Genomic DNA, 27,709 nt, shown 5'->3' with positions numbered 1-27,709 from the left:
TACTCATAGATAAGTGCCTAGACTAATACTTATCAGAGAGGCATCATCCAGCAAGTGATGGGAGAAAATCCAGAGGCAATCAGTAGAACATTTGACAGTAGCAGGGGAACTCCCCAGAATAGGGGATTATAGGAATCAGAAGGGGAAAGAACCCCATGAAAATATGGACATCTCTGACTCTTTTTCCTGCCCTTCAGACACTTTTCTTCCTACTAGGTTGCCTTTCTCATCTCTCATATGGTAAGCATAACAAAGCTTGCCATGCCATGTTCCATAGATATGCCTGGGAGGGTGCTCATTTTTTAAGGGAAAGAGAAGGGTGGGTCTGGGGTAGAGGGGAAGTGGGAGCTTAGGGAGGTGTGGAGGGAGAGGAAACTGGTTGAGATGTACTATGCGAGAGAAGAAGGCAGAAGGAAAGAAATACATACTACAGGAAGACTCTTATGTGAAAGGTCCCACTGTTGATGCCACTCTCAGGATGAAAACAGTATGATCTCCTTTATGTGAAAGACTTTTCATCAAAAAAATGTGGATCAGAACTATTTAGAAACCAGTTATATCCACAGTGAAACATACACAGTCCTTTTCCTGTCAATCTTTCTCATTTCACATGGATGATTGATGTGCAGGCAACATTGTGCCTAGTTGAATTGGGTAAACAGGGAATGTATTTGAGCATATGAGAGGACGTTTTTCTCTATGCAAACAATAGACATTTTCACAGAAGATTCAGAACATCCAAATTTCGAGGGTTTCTAAAATTAGGTGACATAAATTCTGATGGATTGCTATATATTTGAACCACAACCTTAAGGGCTGTGAATTTTTGGTTAACATATTGATATCTTTATTTTCCTTTTAAGACATCCTCACTTTAAATTCTGCCCTTCCCTTGTACATTCATGTATCCCCTGATTACATACTAGTAATGCTAGTTGTACTTGAGTACAACTAATCATTTTCATCACATTATTTTTCTCTATTTTGTACACCCTTGATTAAGAAATGCCCCAACTCTGCAGCAGGATGAGAGGTGTGGTCACTCGTTCATGACGGCTAGGCTCACTGGGGGACTGATCTTCGAACTGACTTGGTTGAAGACCTCACACTGATATTCTCCAGCATCCTCACTCTTGACAGGATCTATTTTGAGTCCACACTTTGTTGGGGACAAAGTCATCCTCTCTTTGAGCTGCAGATTCTTCTTATTGAAGATCCAACGGATAGAGATATTAGTGTCAGGTGAAATGCAGGAGAAGATCACAGATCTTTGTCCTGTGACTGTGGTATCAGAGATTTGCACAAAGGGCTGTGTCACATTCTCTGTGAAGAAACAGAAAAGGGTCCCAAATGACAGTAGTCCAGAGAAACCAACCAGGCATTCCTTAGTTCATACTTTATAAAGCTTCTATGTGGAAGAATTCAGAGCTGTGAGTACAGACATACATTGTGCTTTGAATCTGACACCTAGGGACTATGTGACATGATTCAGGCACTGTTTCCTGTGTCTCCATTTCCTCATAAAAGGACACACAGTGAGTAGTCATTGCTGTGTCCATGAGTTAAGCTTAGTTATGAGCAATGATCTGGCCTTGGGATGGGGAGCTGCTGACAACAGCAGCATCTGTTATTATTTACCTGCAGAAGAGAATTCCCTAGGCTGGACTCCTGCAGGGGAAGGAGGAATCAGAAGTAGCTACCTCTCTGTTTCTTACCTTGGTATCTTGCCCTTCCTGTGAAGTCTCATAAGTCCATCAGAACAATAGGATAATGACCCAGATACCTGTCAATTGAGCCTCAGGAGAAGGAGATACACAGGTGACCTACCTAGCTTGCAGTTGTCATGGCAATACACAGATGATTCTATGCTCTAGAAGACAGTCAGTCCCATGACTTGAACAGTCAGTAAAGCCTTGTTCATGCCAGTTCTTACAAGAAACTTAAACAGTTATAAAAATCTCCCCAGTGTCACTTTGAGGCCACTAGGGACCAAGTTTTAGAGTCATGGCATCCTGGTGCTCTCTATGAGCAACACATGGTGTCACCAGCCTGGGACTGCCTAACTCCCAGAGAGTCTTTTTGGGGACATGTGCATCATGAGTGCTCCAAGTGATGCTGACATTCTGGGGCTGAGTTTACCCAGCATGAGTCCTCCACTCCCCAGGGAATGGGCAGCTGAGGGTTTCAATCTATTGCTGTATATCTATCCCATGTGTGTCTTGCTGTAAGGGCCCAAACCACAATTGGGGGACACAATGCAGTGGTAGAGAGAGCAGGCCTAGTCCAATCCTGGTATTTCAGTGTATGAAGTAGAATAAGCCACCCCCAGGAACTAGAGACCATAGAGAGTTACTTACTGTATATATGAAATTTCACGTAGGCTTCTTCTATTTTGAAATCTTTGTTTAAAATTGCTAGTGCATACATTCCTGCATCTTCCTCAGTGACATTCAGGAGCATCAGGGATCCGTCTTTGTACATTGTCCCTCTTGGTTTGTATTCAGGCTCCCAAGAGAGAGAATACATGGCTGAGCTGTATTCTACAATTTTAATGACATGGCCCCTATATATCGATTTGTACCAGGCAAAGCCTTGCAGATCTTCTGGAAGATTATGAACGTAAAGAAGTACATCATTCCCTTCAACAGCATATGGAGGCAATGGTTGGATCATGAGTGGGAAAGGAGTGAGAGGGTTGCAACACAGAGAATGTGAGGCTGAAAAGGAAAAGACAAAAAGTCATCACATGGGTATCCTTGTATTGGTGAAAAGATTCTGACCTCCACCTTACGCAGATAGATTTGTCACTCAAGCTAGAGTTGCAAGTTTGTGTGTGTTTGTGGGGGTGGGTGGGTGTCTATCCCACATAATGAAGGGCAGAAACATGGCCTCCTCCTTTCCAAAAGTGCCCCTGAAAGTGTTATTTCATCCCCATGGAACTGTCCCCCTGGGAGTCTACATGACTAATTCCTCACTGCCCTCAGGCAGATACTGCTCAAATAATGCAAACTGGGGTATGAGATGATGCCTCTCCTGAACGCAACAGGCCTGTAACTTTCACTTTCCAGATTTTTTTCTTCAGTTTACTCTAAGGCAATACTCAACCCCTGTCTTCATCTAATAGCTGTACTTGTTTCTCTGTCATGTAGCCCCTAGGTCTGGGACTATTTGGAGACTAGGTGCAGTCTAGTTTTCAAGGCAGACTTAGGTCTTTCAAAAGCTTAGATACTAGGCTAGCTGGTTTTATGTCTAGTTGACTCAAGATACAGTCCTTTTACAAGACAAGGCCTCAGTTGAAAATGCCACCATCAGATAGGCTGTTAGCACAACTATAATTCATTTTTAAATTGGGGATTGATATATAAGGATTCAGACAAATGCAGGCAGCTCATGCCATGGGCTAGGAATCCTGGGTGACATAAGAGAGCAGGTTGAGCAAGCATGAAGAGCAAGCCAAGAGGAAGCACTCTTACATGGTCTCCGCACCAGTTCCTGAATTTTATTTATGACATTCTCAAATTGGAGCTAATAAATATCCCAGTTTGACATGAATGTTATAAAACCATTGTTCCCTATTAGAGTTGATAGGATGTAATAATAGAGCATTAGAAAAATGATCCCCTCTGTTGCTTTAGTGCAACCTTTGAAAGATGAATGGATGAAGGACTGCCTTGTCTTAGAGTCCAAAGAAACTGGGCTGTCTCTCACGTTTTAAGATGAGTTACTTCCCATTGACATCTCCCTTGATGCAGGTGGATTGTGAAGGTGAAAGCTGATCCATTTGTCTCTACCAGTGTGTTCTGCACTAAATGCTCAAATATCCACATGATGACACAGTGCAGAGAAAAGAAGGCTAGGCCAGCCATGAAAGCCCTCTGCGTAAGCCCCACCCAGCAGTGAACAATCACAGAGAATCACTTACGGTCCACTTGGAGATGCACATGTGCTTCTTCACTTCTCATATCTGTTCTCAGAATAGCTAGAGTATAAAACCCAGAGTCTTTTTGAGTTACACCATGAAGCAACAGGGATCCATCCCTGTACAATGTCTCTTTGCCACTATGTGCAGGCCCCCATACTGTTGATTTCTTCTCTATTATGTATCGGGCAACTTCCTGGCTCTTAAACACAACCATTCCTTTGAACCAAGCAAATGCTATAATATTCTCTGGGGGATTGCGAACAATTAGAAGAACACTTCCTCCTTCAACAACGCTGGATGGCACTGATTCAATAGTGGGCTGGCCAGAGGTAGCGAGACGTCCACAATTCCAATGGAAGGCTAGAAAGGAAGTAAGAGATTTAAATATATATAGGCACTTTTGTATTTAAAAAAGATGAAGTCCCATGTCCTGAGCAGCTACGCCCACTGATTGTACCAGGTTTGTGGTTGAGTGTCCTCCTGTCCTACTTGATGGAGGTCTGCACATAACCTTCATGTTTTCAATGTCCCTACACTCGTCACTTCCACTATATGGCTCTCTTTCTTCAGTTGTCAATGTTGCCCCAGCTTACTACCAACAGATCCTTGCTCACATTTACAGTGGATTGGTGTTGGGGTGATGCCTGACTAACTTCTTCCCCTACAAACCCTGTGTCTTCACTCTCTGACTTTGTTGTGTTCCTCTTGGGGTTTCAGACAACACCTGAATTCACCTTCTAGCTTTCTATACTTCAAGTCTACTCAAACTGGGACATCATAAGAACCATGAGTTTTTTTGCATTTTTTTTTAAAAAAAATATTCCTAGAAAAAATAATCATATACATGTGGAGACTAAATGACAGAATGATTTCCTAGAACCCTTTAATCCCTTGGATTTATTTAAGAAATTTATGAGTTTAGGGATACAGTATTGGATAATGCTATTTGCTTTGGTATCTTTACACTTGTTTAGATCTTATATTGTGTGTGAGTAGTGTAACAGCTAGTCTAGTGTATGTGGGTGGATACAGAATACAGTACTTAAGTGGAGCTCAAGTGGAGGTCAGAGGACTTCTGTTCATTGGTCTCAGTTTGTCAGAGAACGAAGCAAATGCCTATCTACATTGAACCATGTTAGTGATCCACACCAGCTTGATGATTTTCTGGCCATCAACCTACCAGCATCAGTTCTCAGAATATTGTGCTCTTGAATATTAACTTCATGTAAAAATAATGCCTTCCCCACCATTATTGTTTAATATTCAGTGAGAAAATCCTTATGCTAAACCTGTCTCCCATTTTGTATCTTCTCCCCTACAAACACTGAAACCCCTATCATATCCTTGTGCTTCTCAGGAGACTCCAGACAGTAGTCAGGCAGTCCTTTCCTCACACAGACTGTCAACTCCTGGTCTCCTTATCTGTGATCAGAAGGCATTGAGATGTGGTGCATCTTTTGAAGAGGAGGAGAGAGGGAACCTCCATTGTCTTAGTAGGTTGATCTGTCATCCCTTTGAGGTACTTCTGCTCCAGTACATCTCCAGAGCTCTGCTAGCCTTCCCCCTTTTGAACTGAGTCTCTTCCCAGGAAGAACCTCTCAGAATCCCATGGGCCGAGGATGGGTCTATGTTCAAAACAGTGCTCTGCCACTCCAGTTTAAATACTGCCCTGTGTGCCTTTCCCATTGTCTGCTTATGTTTCTGTACCCTAGAACACAGTGAAATTCAAGGGTAATGACATGAGATAATAGCAGCTGATCCTGAAACTACAATCTGCTGTACCTTGGCCAATGTTTGTCAGAATCAAAATGGGAAAAATCTGCACAATCCAGGTTGGCACCCAGTCTGCCCTGTGATTTCATTGCTCTGGAAACATGAAATTTGCTCCCAGCAGGAAGGTGTAAAACTGCCTTTGAGGCTCCAAATGGATCAGTGAGTGATGTGTAGGTAATTGAACAAATCTATTCTCCCTGTAGTTACCATCAGATTGGATTCTGACCGAGATCAAAGACCCAGAATGTGTCAGGAGTCTCACATCTTGGGTGTGTGAGAGGAGGTGACCTGATTCCTGGAAAAAGATTCTGAGCTCCTTCATCTGATCCAAAATTTTCAAGACCATGCTCCCACTTCCTCTATTTGCTGAGCTGTGTAATGGATCTGCCTATGTGCTCAGGGGTCTTTCTGAGATGCCTTGAACATCTACCTAGTTGATTCCCCTTGAATATTTTGTATTTCCCAAAGGAAACACATAAAATGAAAAACAGAACATGGTCTCCTGGCAGTGTGGCATAAACATTAAGCATTCAATAGGTCTGAGAATGCTGTGATGATGATTTCCACATCTGAAAAACAGGGCTGAACCCAGGCACCAGGGTAAGTGCCCGATTCAGGTGAATACTTTTCTATCAGTCCATGGTGTGTTCTGATTACATGCCTGGTGATCACTGGGAGAACTACAGCTCATGTCTGGGAAGCTGTCATATCAGCAGAGCCTGTAGCCATTTGCTTGCAGGAGACAATTCCCAGAGCTAGACCCAGAGGACAAGCACTTGTCAGACAAGATCCTCTCACTGGGGACCATAAACTTTATGTGAAATTTCTTATACCCAACAGGAGAGTTAGATAATGGCCTGGACATCTGTTGATCTATGTTGCCTGCCGACTCTGAAGAAGATGGCCAAAGGATGTATCCCAGTCAAGGCTCTCACAAGAGTGCCCTGCCTGGTTCCACACATCACAAGACTTTGACGAGTAGGGAGCACTGTTCCCTGCCATCAGGGAGTCAAAATTCAACACTTATAAAGTGTTTCTCATGAATACCTGGAGTTGAGTCTGGGACAGAGGTCTGAAAGCAGAGCATACTAGTGCTCACATCTCTGTGAGGAACCCATGCTTTCCTCAACCAAGTACAATATTGATTCCCTCAGGGTCTTTCTCAAGGAAACATTCCTGGTAAGAGCCCCTAGATTCTAGAGAGGTTGATAACCTTTGCTGTTTTACCCACCTTGCATCTACATGTTTGCAAAGTGAAATCAAATGAAGCATTCTGATCTATTGTCATTATTCTACACTATTTGTGTCCTGAACTAAATGCTCAAACCCCGAGATGGCAACACAGTTCATAGGGATAGTAGGCACAGACCACTCTCCTCTCTGTGTTCAGTGAAATGAACCTCACCCAGTTCACAGAGGTGACAATGAATCACTTACCATTCACTTGGAGGTACATGGTTGTTGTTGATATGACTTTTTTACGTCTGTTATAGGTTTGTAGAATATAGAATCCTGCGTCCTTGAGGTTGACATTTTCTATCATCAGGGATCCATTGCGATATATTGTCTCTCTACCACTGTACAGAGGACCTGGCCTACTTAAATTGTAGGGCAGTGCATATGCTGCAATTTCTTCTGTCGCATTTCTTAGAGCTTTGAACCAGACTAAGGATTTAGTATTATCTGGCAGATCATGCACAAGCAAAAGGATGTTTTCTCCTTCAACCACTCGACTTGACTCAGTAGTTATATGGACAGCAGTGGACAGGTGCCAGGAGGTTAAAAGGGAGACTAAAAGAAAATTGAGAAAAATTAATATTAGACTGGTGTGAGCATCACTTAGTATTGGTGTATGAGTAGGGCTGTGCCCACCCTCCTCGGTAGACATGAGCAACATGAGTGCCATTGACTCAGAGTTGTCTGAGTGTGTCAGTAACTCTCTTTGGAATTCTCTTCTCAGGTATCTTCCTAGATTTCACTCTGTGTCCCATATCCCTCATATCCCTCCTCAAAGAAAGTATTTGGTGCAGGGAGTATTGCCTCTCAGAACTTCTCCTCTGGAGTCTTCACATTCTGATATTTTTGTCTCTTTCATGTGTACCTTGACTCCTAAAACTTACTCTGTAGACAGGCTGGCCTTCAACCATCAAAGATTACCTACTCTGCCTCCGAAGTGCTATCTATATGAAAAGGCTAAGCCACAGATGCCTTGGAAGGTTCAGTTCCTAGAAAAGACTCAGACACAGGTGGCTAAAGGAAAAAAAGAAGGATGAAAAGAGAAATGTGTCTTTCTATGGATTTATCTTTATAGTTTCTAGATTTGGAGTTTTAACAATAAATATATTCAAGTGTGAAATAAATGACTTTAGATTTATTTATGTAAATATATGCGTGTTTTGTGAAGGCTGCTGTCTCCTTGTGCACATATGAAAATGTTTGCCACAAATCTGTGTCAGGCACATGTGCCAGAGTGGGCATGTGTAGATACATGAAGCACCAAGGAGGAGGCCAGAGTAGAGCAAAAAGAAGTCTGTTCTCTCCGTCTACAGTATGGCCGCTAAGGATGGGTTTCAGGTTGTCATATCTTCACACACTGAGACATCTTGCTAACCATCCTCTGTTTGATTTCTATTTGAAGAGTCATACTTTCATGGTTGGGAACAGTTGTCTTTAGAACATGCAATCAATGAAAATCACTGTGAATATGGAGTCCTCTAGGATTTTCTCTTAATATTACCACATCCTTTCCCCTGAGAGTTTCAGGCTTCTGAATCTCTGTCCTTCACTTTACCTTCAGTACCAAAACTGCAAACAGAAACCTTCGTTTCTCTGTCAAAATCCTGTCCTCTTTAGGAGACTCCATCCTGCCTCTGAGTGCCACTCCCCACACACTCAGGGAGTGGGTACTCTTACCTGTGAGCAGAACTCCCTTCCAAAGGGCACACCCCTTGTAGAAAAGCACTGAGAACTCCTCCATCAAACTTCTTACTTGCTGTCTTCCTTCTAAGAAGAACAACATCATCTGTGACATAGAACACAGGCTCTGGTGTTCTTTCTACTTCTGGGCTGAGATTCTTCTCAGACAGAAGCACTTCTCAGAATCCAATGGGCTGTGAGTGGTGGGGTTTGAGTCCAAGGCACTGCTCAAGCCCTTCCACTCTCAGTGATGCCCTGCATCCTTCACAACTTCCTTTTATGTTCCTTCACCAAGACACAAATTGTGCAATAATGCTGATAAGCATCCCCATGGCCTCAGAGAACAATGGCTCATCCTAGGGCTGACACCTGTTGTGTCCTTGCCTTGGGTCTGTCAGCACCTAACAGGGGGTCTCTATCATATCTATGTGTCTTTTATCATACAGAGACCAACCTGAGCACCCAATCCACCCTGCATTCTCAATGCTCTGGGAATGAAGTATTTACTTAATCTCTGCAGGAATGTGCCAGAAATATCTCTGAGAGCTGAAAAGAGATCAGCTGAGTGATGACTAGGGATGAAGATCAATCTTTTAACACTGATGTCACCAGTCAAATTAGTGATCCAGGAGAGAAGCCCAGTAGCAGTTGTATGATTAGTTTCATGTGGTCAGTGTTAGAAAAGAGGTTATTTGTGTGTTCACGAAGGGACTGTGAGCTTCTTCTTCCTATGGAGGGTTTCAAGACTACACTCGAACATTATGTGTTGGGTGTGCACATGTCTGCTTTGATATTCCTGAGTCACCTTTGGCCTTTCCTAGATGATTCCCAGGTGCTAATCTTGCCTTCCTCTTTGAGAGATGACAGAACAGGGGATAACTTCATGGTCCCCAAGCACAGAGGTGTTCTCAGACAAAGAAAGGGAGGTCAGAGAAGAGTCTAGGGAGGGTGCTCAAGATTAGTAGGGAATGAGGTGGAAAGCAGTATGCGCAGAGAAACAATTTTCAGAGCATTGAGCAGATGCCAATCTATCACCCCCTGGAGAGCACTAGAAGAACTAGAATTCCATGACTAGGTCTATAGCAGGCATGATCAAGAAGCCAAATATGAAATACCCTGATACATTCAGCATAAGTGGGATTCAAGGTCTGTCATCCTGTTCACTGTGCTCTTCAGGACTCCTAGTTCCTTCTACTGTATTATGGATCTAGACCGGGTTCCAGATATCTCCTGTGAAATCCTGTACTGAAGTTTGAAGCAGTGTAAATCCAGAGGTACTGTAGGAATCCCTTCAACCAGTAGCCTTTAAGATACCAGCTCACTTGGGCATGGTCTCTTATACGATTCATTCCGATGTAAAGCATGTGCTTGTTTACTCTCCCAGCTTCTGGATTCAGTTCCTATTCCACGTTTGTGCAGAGGGCTGTGATCTGTGAGTCTACCCCTAAATAAATACTCTTTATTATATGCAATTCTGAGATAGTGTGGAATTACATTGTAACTTCCATCATCATCTGGCACCCATGTAAATCCCAAATCTACACCTATGGGGATAGCCCAGAAAAGATCCAAAAGGTCTACAACTCAGAAGATCTTCCACCTCTCTCTGCCTGGCTTAATTTCACCTATTAAAGGGGCTTTTGCCAAACCCTGCCACAGTCACAGCAGAGCTACCATGTAGCAACTTGGCAATTTACCAGGATTGCACATGCTTCCCCCTACCCAATACTTTCCCTGCTGTGCAGCAACTTGTGCTGCTTCTGGTTTGTGCTCCCTGCTTGTGAGTTCTGGGTTACTTGTTCCATGCACAGAATTTATTTAATTGCTCTAAATCTGTCAAGCAAAGCATATTTGTCAGTATTTAATCAGGCACAAATGCACGAAACCAAAGTGGCTTAAACAGTCCCATGCCACCACTAATCTTGTCTCTATGCCAACATTTGTTGGTCAGTAACGATTATTACACCTGTAACAATTTATTGAAATCTAACAGCAGTAAGTAAATTAATAAATATGAAAGTTATACAATGGCAGACAATATTACCATTCAGAAATTTAATAATGTTGTTATTAAATTCTGAAAGGCTTATGTGATTTTACTTACACATCCATTTATTTGATTTTGGAAATTACTTTTGCTTTTCATATTATGTCATTTAGAAAATAGTTTGATAACAGAGGCAAGAATGAGGCACTTTTGGAAATTATACAGTCTTTAAAGAATAATAATGAACAGCTAGTTGAAAAAGTTAATAATATTGAAGAGGTTAGCATTAATTTTGATGGAGGTGGGTCTTGTATCTATCTGTTGCTTTCATTGGTTAATTAATAAAGAAACTGCTTGGCCTTTAATAGGACAGAAAATTAGGTAGGTGGGGTAGACTGAACAGAATGCTGGGAGAAAGAAGCCGAGTCAGGCAGTCACCATGATTCTCCTCTCTGAGATGGATGTCCATTAGACTCATCCCAGTAAGCAACACTCAAGTGGCAATACGGATATTAGAAATGGGTTAGATCAATATGTAAGAGCTAGCCAATAAGAGGTTATAACTAATGGGCCAGGCAGTGTTTAAATGAATACAGTCTCCAGGTAATTATTTCGGTGCATAAGCTAGCCAGGCGGCTGGGAGCTGGGGCGGCAGGAACACAGCCCGCAGCTCCATCAACATAATTTGACAGACAAAATCCAACCAATGTCGAAGGGTTCTGAGACATTATCTGAAATAATTTGTGCTGTTGAACTTAACAATCGGAATCTGTTGAAAAGTTATGGTAGGTTGACAGATAAGGTATCTCTCCAGAAAGTCAATATGCAACTGATCAAAATTATGTCCAATGATTAAATGTTATCATTACTGGACAAATTTCATACCTTGGAATCTCAATGAGGGCATTACAACATAACACTAGACAGGAGATTCAGACTTTATAAAAGGCAGTGGTAGAGAGATTTGAAAATACTGAGGAAGTTATCTAAACTGATGAGCAGGGGGGGAAAGTACAAGATTAAACTTCATCAGTATGTGCCAGATTCTGGAATGACTTAGAGTTTTAGCTGCCTATTCAGTAATATCCTCTGAGAAGTCATCTGGCACAAAATATCCTAACATAGTCAAAGAATATACATGGAGACCTATATAGGTATGAGTCATCTTAAAATAAACTTAAGCAAGCAATAGTGTATCATGGCCTGCATTCACTATTTGTCAGGGAAATGGTGAAAATGTGGGCTTCAAGCAATAATGTTATCCCACATGATTGGCTCCAATTAATCTCAGTGGTCCTAGAAAATGAGCCCCAGCTGCTAAGGAAATACTATGGGCAAGAAGAGGCAAAAATTTTAGAACAACAGGGAAAAGCAAAAGGATTTGAGGCTTCTCAAGATCAAATTCTTAGCAAGGGCTAGTAGTCTGATCCTAAGTACCAGGCTCAATATAATGAACACACCTTGTCCTTTTGTAGCACAGAGACTTTAAATGCTTGGAACAGAATTCAAGAAATAGGAAAGAGAATTGAATCATATATCAGGGTTAAACAGGGCCAGGGGGAATATTTCAGTGACTTTTTTCAAAGATTAACTAAGGCTGTACAAGTAGGAGTAACAGACCCAGAATCAAGATGTATACTTATTGAACATCTGGCATTTGAAAATGCCAACTTCAAATACAAAAAGATACTTGGGCCTTTAAAGGTTATATCAGTACCAGTGGATGAATGAATCATGAATACATTGAACATTGATCCATTTGAATATAATACTAAGATTTTGGTAGGAGAAAAAAATTTTCAAAGGTATGAAGAGACTGCAAAATGCCAAACGTTTTAATTGTGGTTGAATAGGATATCTGAAAAGGAATTGTAGACAAGGAATTCCTAGTAATAATGTGTTATCTGGGAATGGCAACAATAGGCATTATCAATCTTCTGGAATATGTAGGAGGTATGGCAAAAGCCAACATTGGACCAATGACTGTAGGCCAACAAAAGACAGACAAGGAAACCTGATGCTGTCAGGAAAATCCATGGAAGGCCTCTTGCGGGCCAACATGTCAAGCGTGGTCCAGTCATTCCCAATCACTGTGAACAACATGTCTCACCAGGAAAATTAAAAAATTCAGTGCCTACTATAAAAAGAAAACTATACTGTTCTGGATGCTGGAATAGACATGAAGGATTAATCAAAAACTCCCATAGAAAATAGGAAATATGTATTTTAGCAGACTTCTATAAATTATCAAAGACCAAAGCTAAGTGTTTGTATAAATAATAATATAATTGAAGGATTACTAGACACAGGTGAGGATATGAGCATCATTACTCCAGAATCATAGCACTGGAATTTGCCTCATGAAGAGGCAGATGCTCAATTCCAAGGAATAAGAATCCTCAAGTGAATTAAAGCACAAGAGCAAGAAATGAGATATTTTGATTTGGGGAACCATTATGGGGCTGGCAAAAAAACTGGCACTAGAGAAATTCCCAGTAATCTACAAGGCTAACACCAGCAATAAAGGAAACCCTAAGCAATAGAGGAAAGGGTATCCATACTGGCCTTGCCTTGTAGTCATATTGATGATTACTTAAATGTCACCATAGAACCTTCATCCAGAAACTGATGGTAACAGAGGCAGGGACCTGCAGTGCAGCACTGGGAAGAGTTCCCAAAGTTCAATTGAAGAGTGAGAGAAGTGAGAATAAGAGCAAAGAGGTTAAGACCATGATGGGGAAATCCACCGAATGAGTTTACCTGAGCTAATGGGAGTTCACAAACTCCAGTCAGACAGGGAAGGAAGGAATCAGCATAGGATCAAACTAGACCCTCTGAATGTGAGTAACAGTTGTATGGCTGGGGCAGACTGTGAGGCCACTGGCAGTGGAACCAGGATTTATCCTCCTGCTTGTACTGACTTTTTGGGAACCTATTATCTTTGGATGGATACCTTGCTTAGCCTAGATATAGTAGGGAGGGTTTTGGAACTTCCCCAGAGTTATGTGTCTTACTCTCTCTGAGAAGTAGATGTGAGTTTTGTGAGGAGTAAGTGGAGGGGATGGGAGGAGGGGAGGGAGTGGGAACTAGGATAGGTATGTATAATGAAAAAAGATAGTTTGCTTTCTTTTTTAAAAAAATAAACTAACTGTAGAGAGCTGCGTGGATCTGCACCTGACTCCTAGTATGGCTAAGGCCTGATCACGCAATGATTGTCAGCTGCTTGCATATGTGTGGACCTATGGGCCATGCCCACCTGGCAATCTGGGGTTGGCGGCCCGTGCCTTTTTAAGGGCTGGGAGAAGTTTGCCCGGAGAGAGAGGGGGGGGGGAGAGAGAGAGAGAGAGAGAGAGAGAGAGAGAGAGAGAAGATTGCTGTAAAAAAAAGTCCTGAATAAACTGCTAGCAAGAAGAGCTCCCATGTTGCATCTTCCTTGCTGGTCGAGGCTGAACACGACAACTAACCCCCCAACAAAAGAATGCCTTAGTGAGAAAATCTACCATACCATATGGCTAAACATAGATAAGGATTGTGAGTTATTTTAAGTTGTAAGAGGTAGTTAATAATAAGTCTGAACTAAGAGGCTAAATAGTTTGTAGTTTATATAATCCTCTGTGTGTTTATATTGGCTTCAGGACCAGGTGAGACAGAAATTTCTATCTACACTATTGTACATTTACCCAATGCAGTATTGCTCAATTGTGAAAAGCAATGACATCCTGAAGTTTAAAGGTTAATAAATGGAATTAGAAAAAAAATCATCCTCATTGAGGTAACCCAGTCCTGGAAAGAAAAACATGATATGTCCTCACTCATAAGTGGATACTAGATATAAAGCCAATGCTAACCTAGTCACATGATAACCTTGAGAAACTAGGTAATAAGATGGACCCAAAGAGGGACACATTGATCACCGTGGGAAGGGAAAATAAATGAGATCTTCTGGCCAAACTGGGGGTGGAGGGGCCATAAATGAGGGGGATGGAGGACAAGAACATAAAGGAATGGAATGGTGGAGTTGGGAGAGGGATAGAGTGGAAGAGTTATAAAAAAGATACAAAAAAGAATGAAATCAGGTAGATGGATATGTTCCTTTTTACAGAATTTGGAAATTTAAAGTATGCACACCACACCATTGACCTACCTCAAACCCAGCAATACTATATTTGGGCATATATCCAAAGGATACTCAAACATACTACAGTTCAGTGCCCCATTTTTTAATTGGGTTAATTAGCATTTTAAAGTCTAGTTTCCTGAGTTCTCTATATATTTTGGAGATCAGACCTTTGTCTGTTGCGGGGTTGGTGAAGATCTTCTCCCAGTCAGTAGGTTGCCTAATTTTGTCTTGGTGACAGTGTCCTTTGCTTTACAGAAGCTTCTCAGTTTTAGTAGGTCCCATTTATTCAATGTTGCCCTTAAAGTCTGTGCTGTTGGGGTTACACATAGGAAGCAATCTCCTGTGCCCATCTCCTGTAGGGTACTTCCCACTTTCTCTTCTATCAGGTTCAATGTGTTCTGACTGATAATGAGGTCTTTAATCCATTTGGACTTGAGTTTTGTGCATGGTGATAGATATGGGTCTATTTTCATTCTTCTACAGGTTGACATCCAGTTATGCCAGCACCATTTGTTAAAGATGCTTTCTTTCTTCCATTGTATACTTTTGGCTCCTTTATCAGAAATGAGGTGTTCATAGGTTTGTGGGTTAAAATTCGGGTCTTCTATACGATTCCATTGGTCGACTTCTCTGTTTTTATGCCAGTACCACACTGTTTTCATCACTGTAGCTCTGTAATAGAGTTTGAAGTCAGGGATGGTAATGCCTCCAGACAATCCTTTATTGTATAGGATTGTTTTGGCTATCCTGGGTTTTTTGAATAGAAAACACTATCCTGAGTGAGGTAACCCAGATCCAAAAAGATGAATATGGGATGTACTCACTCATAATTGGTTTCTAGCCATAAACAAGGGTCACAGATTCTACAATTCGTGATCCCAAAGAAGCTAAGTAAGAAGAACCTTCATCTGGTGATGGATGGAGACAGAGACAGAGACCCACACTGGAGCACTGGACTGAGCTCCCAAGGTCCCAATGAGGAGCAGAAGGAGGGAGAACATGAGCAAAGAAGTCGGGACCACGAGGGGAGCACCCACCCACTGAGACAGTGGAGCTGATCTATTGGGAGCTCACCAAGGCCAGCTGGACTGTGACTGAAAAAGCATGGGATAAAACTGGACTCTCTGAGCATGGCGAACAATGAGGGCTGATGAGAAGCCAAGGACAATGGCACAGGGTTTTGAACCTACGTAATGTGCTGGCTTTGTGGGAGCCTAGCCAGTTTGGATGTTCACCTTCCTAGATATGGACGGAGGGGGGAGGACCTAGGCCTTACCACAGGGCAGGGAACCCTGACTGCTCTTTGGGCTGGAGAGGGAGGGGGAGAGGAGTGGGGGAGGGGGAAAAGGGTGGGAGGAGGGGGAGAAGGGTGGGAGGAGGGGGAGAAGGGTGGGAGGAGGGGGAGGGAAATGGGAGGCTGGGAGGAGGAGGAAATTTGTTTTTTTTCTCCTTTTCTCAATAAAAAAAAGTTAAAAAAAATAAAAGGACTACTACAGCTTAAAAAAAACATACTACAAAGACATTTGTTCAACTATGTTCATAAAAGCATTATTTGTAATAGCCAGAGCCTGCAAACAACCTAGATGTCCCTCAGCGGAAGAATGGATGAAGAAAATGTGGCATATTTACACAATAGCAGGAAAAAAGGACATCTTAAAATTAGCATGCAAATGGATAGAACTCGACAAAAACATTCTGAGTGAGATAACCCTGACCCAGAGTGATGAATATGGTATGTCCTTACTCATAAATTGATACTAGCTGTAAAGAATAATGTACCTATAGCTCATGACCCTAGAGAAATTGAAAAGGAAGAACTCAAAGTATCACTATTTGCAGATGGTATGATAGTATACATAACCAAGACCAAAGATTCTTACCAGAGTACCTCTAGGAATGATGAATACCTTCAGTGAAGTGGCTGATTAAAATGTAACTAGAAATTGGTAGCTCTCTTGTATATAAATGGTAAATGGGTTGAGAAAAATAATCAGGGCTAAAACACCCTTCAGAGTATTTTCCACTAATAATGGAAAATATCTTAATGTAACAATAACCCAGTATTGTTGTTTGAAACAAAATGGCCCCCAAAGGAAGTGACACTATTACAAAGTGTGGCCTTGTTGAAGTAGATGTAGCCTTGTTTGAAAAGTGTGTCACTGTGGTGGTGGGCTTTTTACTAAGGTTTGCTTTTGTGACAAATCATTTACTGTTGCCTGAAAGGTGTAAGACTTTCAGCTACTTCTCAAGCCTCATGTCTGTCTGCATGCCCTCATATTCTCTTCCATGATGATAGTGGACTGAACCTCTGAACATGTTAGTGAGGTGCTACAGTTAAACATGTTTCTCTATCAGAGTGGCCGTGGTGATGGTTTTGTTTCACAGCAATAGAAACCTTAACTAAGATACCAAGCAAGTGAAAACCCTTTATGAAACTAATTACACGTCTTTGAAGAAAGAAATTGGAGAAGACAACAGACATGAGAAAGATCTCCCATGCTCATGAGTTGATGGGATAAACATAATGAAATGGACATCTTAACGAAAGCAATCTACAGATCCTTTGCAATTCCCATCAAAATTCTAAAACAAATCTTTACAGACCTTCAAATAACAACACTCTACTTCTTATGGAAAACAAAAATCCCAAGATAACTAAAACAATCCTGTACAATAAAGGGACTCCTGGAGCTATCACCATCCCTGCTTTCAAGCTCTACTATAGAGCTATAGTAATAAAACCATATTGTATTGGCATAAAAAAAGACTGGTTGATCAGTGGTAAGGGGGTAAATATGGCAAAGGGACTGAGAGGAAAGGATGGATGGGAAACTGATCAGGATATAAAAATAATAAAGAAAGAAACAAAAAACAACAATAAATAAAATAGAGTCTCAATCAACCAAAATAAGTCAAGCTGTAAATTTCTGTGAATGATTGTCTTATTTGATACATCAGTTGCTAGATGGAGATTCTATGGTGACATTTAAGATAGTCATCAGTCTGACTACAGGACAAGATTAGTATAGGCACCCTCTCTATAGCTTAGGGTCTTCGCTGGGGTCATCTTGTCTATTACTGGGAAGTACTCTAGTGGCAGGTTTCTTGATAGTCCCATAATGGCTCCCTGAATCAAAATATCTCTTTCCTTGCTCTCATCCCTGTCCTTCCTCCATCTTGACTATCCCATTCCTTCATGTCTTATTCCCTTCCTCCACTTTTACCCTCCTCTTTCCCTTCCACCCGCCCTCTCTCCCAACCTGCAAGCTCCCGATTTTGTAAGGTGATCTTACCTATTTTGACTTTCCAGGTGGATCTATTCCTTTCCAATTTATATATACTTGAACCTCTTTAGTTGTCTTATTGATCTAGCTAAAACTTCAAGTTCTCTTTTGAATGGAAATTGCAAGAGTGAACAACCTAGACTTGTCCCTGATTTAGTGGTTTTCTCCATTTAATTTGATGTTGGCTATTGCTTTGCTGTATATTGCCTGTATTATTCTTAGATATGTCCCTTGTATCCTTTTTCTTTACAAGACATTTATCATGAAGGAGTGTTAGATATTTTCAAAGGGTTTTTCATCCTCAAATGAGATGATCATGTGGAATTTTTCTTTTAGTTTGTTTATATAGTGGGTAAAACCTTGACAGATTTTCATAAGTTGAACCATTCCACTTTCTCTTGGGTAAAAATGACTAGATAATTTTGAATGACCTTTTGGTGTGTGCTTGGATTATGTTTGTGAGAGAGTATTTTTTGCATCTATATTACAGACAGTTACAGGAAACTGGTCTGTAATTCTCTTTAATTATTGTGTCTCTGTGTGTTTTGGTTATCATGGCCTCATAAGAAGAATTTGGAAATGTTCCTTCTGTTTCTATTTTGTGAAATAATTTGGGGAATATTGGTAATAACTCTTTTTTGAAAACTTGGCATAATTCTATGCTAAAATCACTATAAGTGGGCTTCTGTGGTTGCAAGACTTAATGATGGCTTCTATTTCATTGTAGGGTATAGATCTATTTAACTTGTTCATCTGATCTTCATTTCAGGTGTGCTGTTCTGCTGCTAGTATAAAAACTCTCTAATTTATTCTTGAAGACACTTAGTGCTATAAACTTTCACCCTAGCACCACATTCCTTGTATTCCATAACTTTGGATGTATTCTGCATTCATTTTTATTGAATTTTAGGAAATCTTTAATTTCTTTCTTTATTTTTTTCCTTGACTCAGTTGTAATTCCATGGAGAGTTCGTCAGCTTCCATTAGTTTATAAGCTTTCTATTGTTCCTGTTATTGTTGAAACGCTGTTTTAATCCATGATGGTCTGATAAGATACAGGGGATTATATCAATTTTCTTGTGTCTATTGAGATTTGCTTTGGTGACAAAGTTTGGCCAATTTTGGATAATAATCCATGTGATGCTGAGAAAAAAATATATTCTTTTGTGTTAAGATGCTGAGAAAGGGGTATATTCTTTTGTGTTTGGGTAAAATGTTCCGTAAATATGTAATTATAATTTTGGTCATACTATCTGTTAGTTTCTTTATTTCTATTTATTTTATGTCTGGACAACATGTTCATTGGTGAGAGTGGGGTATTTATGTCTACCACAATTAGTGTATGGGGTTCAATGTGTAATATATATGCTTTAGTAATTTTACTTTTACAAATGTGGATTATCTTCCGTTTGGGGTAAGGAGGTTCAGAATTGAGATACTGCCTTGGTGGGTTTGTTCTTTAATGAATATGAAATGTCCTTTTCCATTTTTTGATTAATTTTTATTTGAAGTCTATTTTGTTACATATTAGGATAGCTACACTAGCTTGCTTCTTAGGTGGTTTGATTGGAAAATCTTTTTCCAACTATTTTCTCAGATCTAGTAGTGAGTCTCTGTTGAGGTTGGATGCTCATCCTCAGAAAGTTAGCTTTACCTTTGGTGCAGCAGAAGGTCTTTGTTCTTCTTAATGGTGTAGCCTGAAAATCTTCTTTTGATTAATGTGCCCTGTGTCTCAGAAATGGAAGTCAGCAAGAAATAGGAACAGGGCCTAACAGTAGTGCAGTTGATGAAATGGTACAGCTTACTGTGTGGGATAGGTCTTTGGGAACAGACGCTAGGGAGTGTTGATGAAATGGTACAGCTTACTGTGTGGGATCGGTCTTTGGGACCAGACTCTAGGGAGTGTTGATAAAATAGTACAGCTTACTGTGTGGGATGGGTCTTTGGGACCAGACTCTAGGGAATGTTGCATTTCCAAGGGCAGGCAGATCACGCATGTGTTTTTTTGAATAGTGTGCCCTGTGTCTCTTTTTCCCTCTAAGGTGATTTTGGGCACTCTCAGGGTGACAGTTAATGCTAACTAGGAAACTCAAAGTCTTAAGTCATCATCCTCAATAGGAAGATTTCATAGAAAGTTCCCCATTTTCCAAGTGTGTGTTCCTCTTTGCTTGCCATGGTCATCACGTGTGCTGGTGTCATACCAGAGCCAGGGTACAACTACAAACATCTACATTGAGTGTCTCTTTTTCAGCTTCCCAGATACTGATTTCGGGGACACTGTTATCTCCACCACAGACATTGTGAAGAGTTAATGAAAGAGCAGTAAACCATAAGTTTCATCCTGACACAGGACAGGCCTCCCAGGCACATTCATCACCTGACTCTTCTGGCTCCATAGGAATCAGCTGAGACAAGACAGGATCTAGAAGCACCTGGGGTAAAGGAACAGAAACATGGCTCAAAGTTCTGGGTGTTCCTTCTGGATCACTGAGATTATGATAGTAAATGGGGGAGGAGAATGCATGAGTTAATGACAAAAGAAAAATATATTTGACCTTAAATAAATCCTCTCTACCTGGAAAGTTTCCCCCTCCTTGAGGAACCCACCAGTTGTAATGTGTGACAATATCAGTCTAAGGTAAGGTAAGAGAAATCAGAGATGCAAGGGAAGGAGAAAGAATCATAACTGGAATCTTATAACTGGAATATAAATCATAACTGCATTTGTTTATGACCATGACAGAATCTGTGTTAGTTTCTGTGTCTGTCCATAAAACCAAGTCTTCACTCATAGCTCAATGCTGTCATTTCAGGAATCCACTTCCCATGACCTGCAGTGTTTTCACTTTGGTCCAATGGACACCAATGCTGAATTCTTAACAAGGGATTCTCACGTGTTATTAATGATGTTGAGGATAAAGAGCTCTTGGCAGGATATCTGTGCTTCTCCATTGATAAACCAAGAACACTATGCTTGTGAGAGACAATATTGCAGAAAAGGTTGAGGTTTGATGCTGGATATGAATGATTATCTGAGAGGGCTATGATCAGATTATCTGAACAACATGGAGCAAACTAAAGAAAGCCACTTGTGGTACTTGCAAAGAAATAGGAAAATCCATGAGTATAGCAGGCTCTAGTATCTGTTTTATTACCTTCATTGAGAAGGTCCTAATCAGAGCTGGGTTGAATTTGTAGAAGAGTACTCATGTTGCATACACAAGTCATTGATTCATCACTAGCACAACACATCAAAATCCTCACTGGACTCTCATATGTACACTGAGCCTGAGTCTGAGATGCCCATGTCATCATCACTCTAAGCCTATCTAGAAAAGAGAAGTCCTCCTGTGCCATTTATTTCTCAGATCTGTGCCTAGGTGCATGTGCTCTGGCTAAAACACTATTCCCTTGTCAACCAAGGTATTTCTGCATTGGGCCTGTGTCAAAACCCAATAGTTGCTGAGTGTCCCAGCTCTAGTTCTCTGTATGTTGGCAATTACAGTGATGAGGAACCTTCAGGCTAAATAGGTCAACTTTGGATGCAGTCACTCATTTCCAGACTACACCCTCAAAGGGTCCTTTATCATTTGTGACACAGAATAAGTGACAATCCAATTGCCCTCTCACAGTTTCAGCCTTCCGAGAGACTTGGGTCATTTATTCTGACATTCGTGTACATGCTCTAAGGCTACCAACCTCAACCTCCATGGGGTTAGAAATTTTGATTGTGATGGTGGCTTGAGTATCAGTGCTATGTAGACAATAGATAGAAGATGGCCCTCTGTGAGAGCTCTGACACTTGTAAGAACCTCTTTCTATAAGTATTGGTCTTTCTAACAACCACCTCCAATCCTGGGACTTAGACAACTAAGCAGAAAATGACTCAGAGTCATTTGGTGAATGACCCCAGTACTCAGAGATAATAGGCCTACTTTGCTATGTGGGAGAAACTGCCTTTGCCATGTGTGAGCTGAGCTATAGAGTTTCATGATACAGACTTAGGATCTGGATTAATATGTCCATTTTCTCTACTGGACCTCACTAAACCACTGCCTGACTTGCAACAAAGACTGCTGTGTCCCTCCTGGTGTACTTATAGCCACTGCTGGGCCTGGACCAGTGCCCTCCAAGGCAATGATGCTCAAGGATGTCCTACAAATAGGAGAGAATAAGGCTCCCTACTTAAATTCATTGTGAAGAACCCACAAAGAGTTCTCAGGATTTGTGTGTAAAGAAATCTCACACATGAGACACAAATGGCATGAATGGATCAGAACATGGACCAATCTTAACAAAGTGTTCGGTGGTGATTAAAATGAAGTATGGATCCTCAAATTCAAATGATGAGTCACAGAATTATTTAGGAGAGGGAAGATTATGGGTTAAAGGTGAGTTGGAAAGAGAACACTTATCTTGGCTTGTGATACTTTGCTTTGCAGTGTTATGACCCATATCAAGGAATTTTCTGAAATGCAAGTTACTGTGTTCTTCCTTCCTTCCTTCCTTCCTTCTTTCTTTGATTCCTTCCTTTCTTTTTTCTTTCTTCCTTCTTTTTTTCTTTTCATGTATATGGTTATTTTTACTGCATGTATATCTGTGAACCACAGGTATACCTGGTCCACATCAGCCAGAATAGGGCATTGGATACCCTGAAATTGGAATTACAGATTGGTTATGAGATATCATCAGTACTGAAACCAGAAATTTGGTCTGCTAGAAGACTTATTAACTACTGAGTCATCTCTAAAGAACTGACAAAAAAATGTTTTCAGAGGCAGATCTGACTGGTAGAATGTAGTGAGGAAGAACTTGCTGTAACTATGGCTGGACAGGACAGCTGTTGTTCAGATCTGGATTTGAAATTTAGGACTCTAATGTTCTCCATATGTGTCCATTGTTCTTAACACACAAGATCTAAGCCCAATCCCCCAAATTATTGCTTCTCTAAAGAGTGGTATAATGAGGTATAATGACAAGCAGATCCGAAAGTTGCTTGAAATCAGTGATTCCCTGAGCAGAGAGATCTGTGTGTTAGTTGAAGGATCTTTTGGAGGCACTTTCCTTTGCCTTTATAGAATAGTGATAGCAGAATGTCAGAAAACATACGATTTGCTGTCCTGTAACTGGGCTATGGAATCCTGAAACTTGGCAGAAATTGTCCAGAGATGGGTAGTTTAGTTCTAGAGTCAATATTAACTCTCCACTTGTTTAACTTCACAGAGCAGACATCTCAAGCTGCCAAGGGCCAAGTACCTCTGAAAAACACCTTCTCCTGCTGCACATATACTTGAGAAGGCCTTGAGAGTAAAGACACTGGATATGAGTTTGTACACAGAGAGCTTGTCTGTATACATTGCTTCTTTGTCTCTTTGTTAATAAATGTTACCATGATGCTAACATTGTCTCACATATAAACATGACTCTGACACTGGGACAGAACAGATCTTCAGATCAGCAACATCTGTTACTACTTGCCTACAGAGAAGAATTTGCTAGACTTAATCTCTGAGGACACGGAGCCATCAGGAGGACCTATATCATATGTCCCTCCCTTAGGGCTGCCTGACTTCCCTGTAAAGTCTCATAAGCCCATCAGAACAATTTCCTAAGGACCTGAATACTGGAGCAGCTGGGTTTTCCATGCTGATACTCAGGGGAAAAAAGATGCCAAGTTAATTAGTGGAAGCCTAGGGACTGGATAGAGTACCCTGCAGCTAGAGTTAGGTAATCTTGCCAAATCTCTTCACTTAGGTGCTGGGAACTGAAGTCAGGTCTTTGGAAGAGCAGTTTGTGGCATTAAACACTGGACCATCTCTCCAGCCATCCCTTTCTCATTCTCTTCCTTTTTCCTTTTGAAGTTCTAGTCAACCCCTGAATTCACATTCTACATACCTAAATGCATTGCAACTAGGGCATTGGGAAGACAGAATGCTCCTGTTGTTGTAGGATGCTCCAGTGCCTGGGAAAGGCTCACACACATGTGGATAAATGAATGAATTGGTGTTTGAATGATGATACAATTGCATGGATTTGAAGGAATCTCATGTTGGTAGATGAGAAAATAGGCAAATGCCACAGTTTGACTATTAATTACAGGTTCTTATGAATTTTAGGTATCTGCATGAGAAAGAATATGTGTGTTTCCTCACACATACATCAGTGTATTGTGAGAAAATGCTATTGGACATATATGGAGCTTAGATGACATGAGAGAGCTGGTTCTCTACTTCTACCAAATTGTGTCTGTGGATTTAAACCAGCATGACAGCCTTGGCAGAAAGTGTGTTTACCCAATGAGCTATTTTAGTAGTCTACCCTTCTCTGATTATCATTTAGAGGGTGACCTTGCCATAGTTGAGAATATCAGTCTTCAGAAAAAAAATGCCAATGATAAAAAAACTTTAAGAAGAAAACAATCTGGAACTTCCTCCTCTTGCTATTTCCAGTTCACCAAGGGTTTCCTGCTGCTGAAATTCTGTCCTCTCTTCCATCTCCCTTTTGGTTATAAGAGCAAACACCTAGTTCCCTCTCCAACTTCTGTCTTAGAAGATTCTAGCCATACTCCAAGTTCACAACCACTGTCTAGTCATTGTCTCTGCAACTTTGTGTTAGGATACAGGTTTGCAGCTTCAGCCCAGGTTCACAGAGCCTTAGGCAGGTCACATGTCCCGCAGCTCATTGTAGGACAGAGAATGTAGGAGCTGTCTGTGTGTGACCTGACTACTCTTAGATTACAGCACCCGAGTCCTCCATGATCCTTCTCACATACACTCCACTGAATTAAACATGTGGTATGAAACTTACCTCTGCCCTATAAGGTTATAGATGATATGAACCTTCCCTTGTGCCAGAAATCTGGAGACGACTGTTAAATGTTGACACCCAGAAATGGGGAGTGCTCTCTCAAAAGAAGCTTCTTGGTTTCCCTCCATGATCAGTCTCATGGCAACTATTTCTTGTTCTCTCACTCTCTATCTCTCTCTTATTTTCACTCCTTTTAAAAGCTCTTAAGTTTTTTTTTTCCGAATTTTCTACATGCTTATTGTATTTACACCATTTTCTTTTATATTCATTTCGCATACTAAAAACAATCCCCCTCTTTCCCTTCACCTAGTTTCCCTATTTCCCCAACCAACCCCATCCACTCTTCAGAAAGGGTAAGGCTTCCCATGGGAAGTCATCAAGGTCTGGCATATTTAGTTGAGGCAAGACCAAACCCCTCCTTCCACATCAAGCCTGAGCAAAGAATCATAACAAACTATGAAATGTCTCTCTATACTTAGCTCATTCACAGTCAAAAATTTCAAAAAAACTCACAATAATGTACATAATCCATGGCTTTTTTACTCTATTACTTTTTAATATTAATTTTATTGTTTTTATTCCTTTTATCTATGACTGTCTGTACTCTTTCTTCTCTCTCTTTCCTAAGGCCATGTACTTTTATTCAACACTGTGACCCATTTAGAAATCTTTTTTCATCTGAATCTGTCTATAATGCTTTTTTGATCAGAAGTGCTTTTTAAAGTGCTAAGCAGCATAGCTTGGACTAACACTGCAGCTTTGCCTTTGGGCTCCTCCCAGTCCAACATGGCAGAAGTACCACCAGTTCTGTGAGCCATGCTCTTCTTCCCAGCTCCAGGGATACAGTGGGTCTATGTCACGACTAAGCAACTTGTAGCACTTTGCTCACAAACCCCATTTAAGTGCTCTGTAACAGGACCTCCTTAAAGAGCCAGAGCCATTCATGCCACCAATATGGACCAGGAAGCAAGCTCTTAAAGACTGTCCTGTGATACCTCATAAGCCCATCAGAACAGTTGGTTAACAGCCTGAGCAACGTTGCTTGAAATCAGTGACTCCCTAAATAGAGAGGGCCCTGTGTTTGATGAGGGATCTTTAGGAAGGAACAAATCAGTGCCTGTCCTTTGCCTTTCTGAAGAAATAATGGCAGCATACCAGAAAACACATAATTCTTTGTACAATAGGTGGGCTTTGAAGTCCTGAGATTTGGCAAATATTATCCAGAGGTGAGTAGTTTAGATCTACAGTAAAATCGAACTCTCCATTTGCTTTCACTTCATAGAACAGACATCTCCTCAAGGTGCCAATTGCCAAGGCTAAGATTGACTTCTCTGCAAAACAGCCACTCATGCTCCACATACATCTGAGAAGGCCTCCAGGGTAAAGACATTGGATACGTGCTTGTACACAGACAGATTGTCTGTCATCACCCATGGCCTGTGGGACAGGTGTATACACTTTGTTTTCTTGTCTCCTTTCCAGTGATAACACACATTGTTAATGAATGTTACCATGGTGATAAGGTAGCTTCAAGTATGAATAAGGCCCTGACACTGAGACAGGACATCTGTCTAGATCAACACCGTCTGTTACTACTTACCTGCAGGAGAGAATTTGCTAGACTTAATACTTGAGGACATAGAGTCATCAGGAGAACCCATGGTCTCTGTCCCTCCCCTTAGGGATCATGACTGTCCTGTGATACCTCATAAGCCCATCAGAACAGTTGGTTAACAGCCTGTGCCACGTTGCACCAGGGTTCTCCATGTAGAGTTTCAGAAGGAGATGCCCTGGTGATTAGTGGATGCCCACGAACTGTAGAGAATCACCCAAAGCTGGTATTAGATGAGGTTTTGAATTCTCTTCATATAGGTGCTAGGAACTGAACTCGAGTACTCTGGAAGAAAAGCATGCACTATTAAACATTGGGACATTTCTCCAACTCTCATTTCTCATTTTCTTCCATGTTCCCTTTTTGGTTTGAGTCAACCTCTTAATTCATTTTTTAGATGACTGTCTGCCATCTGGTCCATTGCAAGTAGGGCTTTGGGAGGACAGAATTGCCCCCACTGTTTTGGAATGTTTTAGCACCTGTAAAAGGCTCAAACGTCTGTGTATGAATAAATGAAGATATTATGGCACTAATTACAGGAATCTCATGTTAGTAGATAACAAAATGGGCTAATTCAATAGTTTGACTTTTAATCTACAGTTACTTATGCATTTTATATATGTGGGAAGAGGTGAAGAGAGAGACAGAAAGAATATGTGTGTGTTTACTCATGCATACATCAATGTATGGGTAATAAAATTATTCTGTGTATATATGGAGGTTAGAAAATTTGAGGGAGTTCAGTCCAGTACTCTGATGTGGGTTATAACCTCTGTTCCCGTCTGTTATTGGACGAAGGTTCTATGGTAATATTTAAGATAATCATCAGGATCTGGCTATTACAAATAATACTGCTATGAACATAGTTGAACAAATGCTTTTGTCATATGATAGGGCATCTCTTGGGTATATTCCCAAGAGTGGTATGGCTGGGTCCAGGGGTAGGTTGATCCCAAATTTCCTGAGAAACCGAAACACTGATTTCCAAAGTGGTCGCACAAGATTGCATTCCCACCAGTAATGGATGAGTGTACCCCTTCCTCCACATTCTCTCCAGCAAAGGCTATCATTGGTGTTTTTGATTTTAGCCATTCTGACAGGTGTAAGATGATATCTCAAAGTTGTTTTGATTTGCATTTCCATGATTGCTAAGGAGGTTGAGCATGACCATAGCCAGATCCTGGAAACAACCTAGATGTCCTTCAATGGAAGAATGGATGAAGAAAGTGTGGAATATATACACATTAGAGTACTACGCTGCGGTAAAAAGCAATGACTTCTCGAATTT

At 41.0% G+C, this 27,709-nt stretch overlaps 1 protein-coding gene across 1 annotated transcript; it reads right to left on the bottom strand.

The window, feature by feature from the left end:
- Positions 1 to 1,039: 1,039 nt before the first annotated feature.
- LOC121449921 (pregnancy-specific glycoprotein 22-like) lies at positions 1,040 to 26,470 on the bottom strand. The gene is made up of 5 exons (XM_041654583.1): positions 26,410 to 26,470; positions 7,133 to 7,486; positions 3,923 to 4,282; positions 2,358 to 2,717; positions 1,040 to 1,323 (listed from the first exon to the last, which is right to left on the bottom strand). Exons 1-5 carry the CDS (start codon positions 26,468 to 26,470, stop codon positions 1,040 to 1,042), a joined length of 1,419 nt encoding a protein of 472 aa, XP_041510517.1.
- Between the last annotated feature and the right edge of the window lie 1,239 nt (positions 26,471 to 27,709).

This window comes from Microtus oregoni, unplaced genomic scaffold (genome assembly GCF_018167655.1).
Source record: "Microtus oregoni isolate MIOR12 unplaced genomic scaffold, Mior012 000006F_ref0000085, whole genome shotgun sequence".
NCBI classification, from domain to species: Eukaryota; Metazoa; Chordata; class Mammalia; order Rodentia; family Cricetidae; genus Microtus; species Microtus oregoni.
The sequence above is the reverse complement of the archived record's forward strand: the minus strand, read 5'-3'. Positions and strand labels throughout refer to the sequence as shown.